Consider the following 7447-nt stretch of genomic DNA (forward strand, 5'->3'; position numbering starts at 1 on the left):
GAAACACAATGAACCAAATTCGTTGTGATTTCAAGATTACCATTGCCGTAGTTCTCATTTCTGAAGTAAGTAACTCCAATAAATTGTACCGCGTTTTCGATATATAAAAGCAGGGCAGTATGGCGGTATGGCCTTTTCTCTATGAAAAATAAATTGTACCAGAATACCCTCAAAATATGAACTCAGTGTCGAATAGAATTTTTCTTCGATCAACCACTAAAAATGTCCTTGAAATGCCCAAACGATCCCAACAAGAGCAAAACAAAGATCCTTGATTGCAAACCAAACAATAAAAACTTCCATTGTTTTCTAGAGGAAACAAAGAACATCACATAATCATTTAATCATCCAGCTTCGGGCCAGGAATATTCTTCTATTATCTCAAAAACTGCTTGCAACAGGAGACCTTAGTTAGTACTGTTCCAATGAAAGCTGGCTTGTCATCCAATGCCGAATGCACTGGTCCTCTGTGTTACTTGAGTATCCAGAGGATAAGGTCACCTGACATGGATAATGCCAAATGTAGGCATGATTAATCTCATCAACAGCAACTTACATGTTATTTAGATTGTGAACTGGCTATCGACAGCCTGGGGCTGTAATGGTCACTTCATTCACACTGCACAGCTCAAGATCAATAGCTGACGACGCCTCTCCGTTTCTGACCCTTACGTTGAAGTATGCTGGGTGCTTGGGCACAGGCAGACTCACCCCTTCACTGCTTAGCATTGCCACGACATCTGACATGGTAGGTCGATCAGCCGCATTCTCCTGTACACATAACAATGCGATGTTGACGCATTTCATCATCAGTGGTGCTTCTACTAGGCAATCGGTTAACAGGACCACATCTATGAGTTTGAGCCATCTTCCCTCTGTCCATAGCTGCCAGGCCTGTAAAAATGCACGGTCAGAACTTACCCACGAAGTGATGCTAGCTAGCTAGTATATAAACATGCATAAGAGCACTTACATATCCTAGAAGATTTAGGAAGTCACCATACTGGTGGAAGCCAGGATTTCTTTTCCCACTTACGATCTCGAGGGTCAGAACACCGAAACTGAACACATCGGATTTGACCGAGAAGAGACCCTCAGAAGCATACTCAGGAGCCATGTAACTGCTGAAAAAACAAATCATAATCAGTGCTGGTACAAAATCTTTAAATTTTTGGATGTTAACTCATGTTAATGATATAGTCAAGTAATATGTGCTTACTATGTACCCGCCACCCTTTTTGTGTTTCCTTCAATATCATTAGAGCTGAATATTTTAGCTAGCCCAAAATCTGAAATTTTAGGATTCATATTATGATCCAAGAGAACATTACTTGCTTTCAGATCTCTATGTGTGACGCGCAAACGGGAGTGCTTGTGTAGGTACAGGAGTCCTTGTGCTATCCCTTCAATTATTGCCAGTCGTTTGTTCCAATCTAGCAAAGCTCTTTGATTTGGCTCATCTGCACATACGTGATACGTCATATAAGGTTTGCCCGAACAGCCTAACTGAAGATACGCTTCACCAATGTTTCTTACTTGAACCAAATAATCCAAAAGATGTAATTATACCAAGTATAACAAACAACATAATGTCAGTGAGGCTTTAGATACCAAATATGAAGAAGTCTAGGCTTTTGTTTGGCAGATATTCATACACCAATATCTTCTCTTCTCCTTTACTGCAGCAACCCAGGAGTCTAACTAAATTGGAGTGCTGGAGTTTGGCTATAAGTTGAATTTCATTTCTGAACTCCACAAAACCTTGACCAGAATGTGAATCAAGCCTCTTAACAGCAATCTCTAATCTGTCAAGTTTACCCTGAAAATTTAAGGCGTTGATCAGTAAATACTGGGATTAATCTAAATTATGAGCAACGACTTGATTGTGTGGCATGTTAGGCCATTCTTAGAACTGATCAGTATTCAGTATTCATGCGAAGTATAGTTAACCTTGTATATTGTACCAAAGCCACCTTCACCAATTTTGTTTTCTCGAGAGAAGTTATTGGTTGCACGTATTATGCATGCAAAGTCAAACAACAACTCCGAGCTCTGTCCTTGTATGGGCCAGGCTAGTGCTTCCTCTTCATACAAGTATGTAGAAGTTTTTTCTTGCAGGGAAGCTTTTCCTGAGTTGAGAATTGTTGTCATGTTCAGTTAGAGCCAGTAAAGCATTCATATACCTATTACTGGAATTGAAATTTGTGACCAACAAATTGCACAAAATAGCATTTCAACACCTAACCTATTTTATTCCTTCTGATGATCCATCCGAAGCCAAGGATGACGCAGAAGAGAAGTACACCCATCACGGGAAACACTATGCTTACAGCCAAACCACTGAGCTTTCTCTTGCTTCTATTGCCTAAAAATGGTAGTTGTTAAATATACACATTCATGGATGAACAAGGCACTAATAAAAGTCTACTTCAGATAGATGAGGTACATTGACATACCATCTTTTTTTTTAGATAATGGAAGCTTTATTAAGACTCAGTCAAATACACCAAGATGATACATTTCAACTGAGCTCACCCCCGGCCTCTGCATAAAATGCACACAGCCAATAAAAGAACAAAACTAAACCCCCATCACGAAACATAGATATTAGTGACTATCAATCCGTAGACTAGATCGCCACCCATGCTCCTGGGTAAAAACATCCCGTGCCACCTGGTCCAAACGTCGAGATACCACCGCAATAGTATCCCGCAATCCCGGTTTGTGGAGGATAGCCCAGGTACGCAGCCACCGGGTAACTAGAGTAATAACCTGTAAAAGAGAAGACACTAACTTGTTATCAAAAATAACCCCGTTTCTGCTTAGCCAAATGGACCAACAAAGAGCTGCTGCACCCATCAAAAGCAGATTTCTCATTTCTTTAGGAACACATAAAAGCCAACGCCCAAACATATGAGTAACATTTCGAGGAGGTTGAAAGTTAGAGGCCATATGAATAACGGACCATACCAAACGAGATAGATGACATTGGAAGAACAAATGTTGAATGGTTTCATCCTTATGACAAAAGCAACATTTTTTACTACCTTTCCAATTTCGCCTAGCTAGGTTATCCTTTGTTAGAATTACTCCCCGACGTAAGTACCAAAGGAAAACTTTTACTTTTAGCGGTACTTTAATCTTCCAAATACGTCTATTAATATTCGGGACGCCCTTTGACATTGCAGATGTTGAATTCGTTGATGGCCCCATAATTCGCATGGGCTCCCCGTTGTATAATATGCTTGTTTCGAACCTTATCAAACAACGCTCCCCAATAATCCTTCCCCCTCTCCTCCCATCAAACCACTTCAGAGACCCCTGAAGACACTTGAAGCAACTTTCTGAAGAAAGGTCTGGTGTGCACTGCGTCAGGGAATAGATTGTCGGAAAGGCTCCACCGATGTCCATCTTCACGGTGGCAAATCGCTTTTTGGTGCTGTACGCTGCCCACTTTGCTGTTTCACGAAGTAGTGTATACACGGTGCCAGTGACAAAGGAAATACTCTCGGCGTTGTTGGGTCCCACCCAGGGAACACTGGCTCGGTAATGTTGTTTATGTTCCATGCTGCAGTCTCTGGGATATTACTGGCAGCAGAGACAAAGTCCTGGTCGGAGAACCGAAGCTGGCATGTGTCCCTGCATACAGTCACGTCCTTACTGCGGCCACACCGCTGCTGTACGTAGTCCACTGATGTTGAGGAGAGGCACGAAGCGCAGTCCGCACCCGTGACGTCCCCTCGGCAGAGCGCGAGGCCATAGACGGTGTCTGGGGCGGTGCCAATGGAGCCAGCGGAGAAGCCACCGGACGCCGAGGCGTTCGCCACGATTGCAGCGACCAGACTAGCAAGGTTGGCCTCAAATGTGCTGTTCGGTGGGTAGGTGCGTCGTGCGGCCGTCGAGTTGCAGAACATGGATATGGGGTTCAGAACTGGCACTGTGCCACTCGCTCCCCCGGTCGCCGATGCTGAGGGGGCAAAGATCAAGAGCAAGATGAGGAGATACAACATAGTAGTTTGGTGGTGGTTGGGCAGTGGGCACAAGCATGAATCACAAGTGGAGAGTTTGTTGAGATGCCTCAGAAAGGAAGAAGAAAAGTACTAGTATTTTCGTAAAACTCTTGAAAGAATTCTCATCAAATGCGCGTGTGCTTGGCTTAAGCCAAGGAGTCATAGGGTCTGTTTGGGGGAGCTTCTAGCTGCTGCAGCTTCTTCCATAATCAGAAGCTCCCTCCAAACAGTCCAGCTTTTGGTCCAGATTCTGAGAGAAGCTGTAGTTGTAGAATCCAAAAAATAAACTAGAAGCTTTTCCAGATTCTCGTAAGCTGGTTTTCAACCGGCTGCTTTTCAGAATTTTAAACTCCCTCAAACAGGCCCATAGTGCGGATACAGTAGTTCAGTAGATTGTGCCAAAAGGTAATGGAAGGGAACGTTTTTGTTCATCTCTTACCTGATTCTTGCGCGCGTCAGTCCACCCACCGTGGTGTGGGCGAGGTCAAAATCAACACTGATTCCGCGACAGGAATTCGTCGTCAGATAGCAGGCATTTAGCAGACCAGCCGACCAGATTATTATCATCCTCCTGGTAGATCTAGGTAACAAGAACAAGAGAGTTCGAGTGGATGGCTAGCTAGACCTGAAAAATCACTGCTTCTATTAGTGGGACTTGGACTGGATCTGGGAATTGGGATTAGATTATAATACCTTGAGAAGACATGCATATTCGCTCGACAGGGTGTGTGCGACTCTGTGACGGCGGCAAGCCGGCACTGCTCACCGGAGCGCGCGGACGGCGGACTGACCGCCGTGGCATCGCCATCGCGGGAGCCGGGAGTGCCGCTCGTGGCTGCCGGTCGGGCAGTCCTCGCTTGCTGTTGCAGCGGACTGACCATTCGCTTTGCTCTTGGCCCACGCGGCAGTCGGAGCCGTGTTCGTCGCCACGTGGTTGCTTTCCGTGTTCGTCGCCGTGTTCGATGGAGGACTTCCCCATCTGAAAATTCAGGTCAGGATCCTGTGTAGTTGCCACTTAAACATTTGTATGTGCATCGCATGATCTTGGTCTGGTTTAGTTCCCTGGTTAAAATTTTTTACCTTGTCACATTGAATATTTCTATACATGAATAGAGTTAATTGTACATATTACACAGATTACGTGTAAATTGCGTGCAAATTACGAAACAAATCTTTTAAACCTAATTACTCCATGATCTGACTATATGTTGCTACAGTAAATATTTACTAATTATGGATTAATTAGGCTTAATAAATTCGTCTCGCAGTTTACAGACGGATTCTATAATTTGTTTTTGTTATTAGTTTACGTCAAATGTGTGTCCGTTCGATGTGACACACTAAAATTTTACACCACTAAATCTAAACACAGCCCTAGAATGAATGAAAGATTATGATTCGTAGTTGGATAAATAAGGTGTCAAGATGCCATATGCAGTTGCTATCGTACGGTCATAATAGCAATGTACTTGATCTAAGTATCTAAATACTATTTTCGAGTATCTCACTACGATATTTTGCTCCAAGATAATAGTATCGTATAGAGAAATGAGATTTTGCATACCATTTATAATGTTTAGCCTCACTTATTTATATTAATCGACAACAGAAAAGAAAAGAGATTCAATTGAGAATAGATAGGAAGGGATACTCTGAGACGGGTATTGAAAGAAAGCAGGAAATAGAACGGGTAGCCAGATACGAGGTAGGGCATAGCAAGCGACGAAATGCTTCAAAGGTATTTATAAAGGGTAGGCTGAAACCGGTAAATTAAGGGGCCTAGACCTCGGGCTTAAGAACTACTCCATCCGTCCCAAATATAAGCATTTTTATCTATGAATCTGGAAAAGTGTGTGTCTAGATTTGTAGCCAAAAATTATTATATTTTGGGATGGAGATAGTATATACTATAACTAGTTTTTTATAGAAAACCCAGGAATACTACTACCTAAGATCATCTTCAGCAATAGCCCCTATTTTAAAGCCCTCAAAGGGTAAATAAGGTGTGCCCTTATTTCCTTAGGACCCTAAAAATGCCTCCAACTCCACCAACAACTCTCATTTCTTAGCTCCTATTCTTTTTCTCTTTTATGTCAACGTACACTTTATATTTACACCTAGTTTAGTATAACAATAATACAAACATGAATATTTTTAACACATAGAAATACCATATTCAAATTCATATTTTCAAATACCACAGTATAAATTCAAATTCAAAATTTTCAAACACGGGGAAGCATTGAGGAAATGCAGAAACACAGTAATTCTGAGTGGAGGTGTCATATTTATATTATCATTATCATCATCAGAATCCACAGAGAAAAAATGCAGCCCAATGACGCAAAATTCATTCTACGATCAATATTCAGCAATAGCAATGCCCTTTGTTTTGTTCTCTTCCTGACACAAGGTACTACCAACCAAAAGCAAAGTACAGAGCAGAGCACATATATCAGCTAGCAGCCTAGCAATGCAAACAACTTGCATCAGAGCACATACATTCAGAAAACATCTTTACTTACAGAATGTTCAGAAAAGTGCAGAATGTTCAGAAAATCAACCACGTTCTTTTCTAATTGCATTCAGATAAATGGACGCTTGCAGGATGTTCAGAACTATATATAGATTTGGGAGTAAAAAATGTTCAAATGTCCTACACTTTTCTATCTGCAACACGTACATATGGAGCATATGTGCGAGCAAATTAGAGTTTCGATGTCAGGGCAGCCTGTGGGGGGAGGAGATGCACGCGCGCGAAGCAAAAGCTCCTCCCGCACTGAAGAAACGTCGATGGGGGCTGTGCCCGGAGCCCTTAGGAATAAGGACTGTGGGATGAGATCTGGTGGCCTTCTGAAAGTTCAAGTGCCATTGATTTGGTTTTGATGATTAATAACAAATCCAATTATGTGAGACTAATGTTTTTATAAGCATTTCTTTGCCTAGTCTCATGTGGATATGAAAGTGGAGTGTTGGTGGACCTAAATCACAAGGATGAAATGCATGGAGATCAAGCTATATGTATCACTCTTTCTCTTCATGTACATATTGATATGTTCGTATATAATATTTCCACGTGATTGGCATATGCATGTGAGACTAATATTTTGTTTGAGTATTATCTCTTATTTAGTCTATTTACATTGAGAACGTGGAGATGATTAAGGTATGTTTTTATTTTAATATCTATATTTGAGAAATGCCTTCTATTCTTGTATAGGATAAGCTCTCAATGTTTAATATCTTGTTATGCATACTCTTGCTTCACACAAATATTTTGTATGCATACATTTAGGGGGAGCAAATCCTATACTTTAGTTATGCATGTAATCGATCCAAGTTATTCACCTTCATTTAATTGGGATCTTTACATTTGAACATATATTTGAGTATATGACAATTGTGGTGTTGATTAATACTTATCATTTATTCATATC

The 7447-nt window shown here is 41.5% G+C and overlaps 2 protein-coding genes across 2 annotated transcripts; both read right to left on the reverse strand.

Moving 5' to 3' along the window:
- Positions 1-129: 129 nt before the first annotated feature.
- Positions 130-2511, reverse strand: LOC127765806 (G-type lectin S-receptor-like serine/threonine-protein kinase RKS1). The gene is made up of 7 exons (XM_052290770.1): positions 2457-2511; positions 2246-2365; positions 1951-2129; positions 1612-1819; positions 1220-1460; positions 974-1124; positions 130-894 (listed from the first exon to the last, which is right to left on the reverse strand). Exons 2-7 carry the CDS (start codon positions 2307-2309, stop codon positions 580-582), a joined length of 1158 nt encoding a protein of 385 aa, XP_052146730.1. The 5' UTR covers positions 2310-2365; positions 2457-2511; the 3' UTR covers positions 130-579.
- A 93-nt stretch (positions 2512-2604) lies between these two features.
- On the reverse strand, positions 2605-5017 carry LOC127765817 (uncharacterized). The gene is made up of 2 exons (XM_052290780.1): positions 4704-5017; positions 2605-4635 (listed from the first exon to the last, which is right to left on the reverse strand). The coding sequence occupies exon 2, from the start codon at positions 3565-3567 to the stop codon at positions 2608-2610; it is 960 nt and encodes a 319-aa protein (XP_052146740.1). The 5' UTR covers positions 3568-4635; positions 4704-5017; the 3' UTR covers positions 2605-2607.
- Positions 5018-7447: the final 2430 nt, after the last annotated feature.

This window comes from Oryza glaberrima, chromosome 1 (assembly GCF_000147395.1).
Source record: "Oryza glaberrima chromosome 1, OglaRS2, whole genome shotgun sequence".
Classification (NCBI taxonomy): Eukaryota; Viridiplantae; Streptophyta; class Magnoliopsida; order Poales; family Poaceae; genus Oryza; species Oryza glaberrima.

Coding starts and splice junctions, on each gene's coding strand:
- LOC127765806 (XM_052290770.1), bottom strand. CDS start 2,309: ATGGGTGTACTTCTCTTCTGCGTCATCCTTGGCTTCGGATGGATCATC. Junction 1,820..1,950: donor GCTTTGGTACAATATACAAG/GTTAACTATACT, acceptor TTAAATTTTCAG/GGTAAACTTGACAGATTAGA. Junction 1,125..1,219: donor AAAAGGGTGGCGGGTACATA/GTAAGCACATAT, acceptor TTGTTTTTTCAG/CAGTTACATGGCTCCTGAGT.
- LOC127765817 (XM_052290780.1), bottom strand. CDS start 3,567: ATGGAACATAAACAACATTACCGAGCCAGTGTTCCCTGGGTGGGACCC.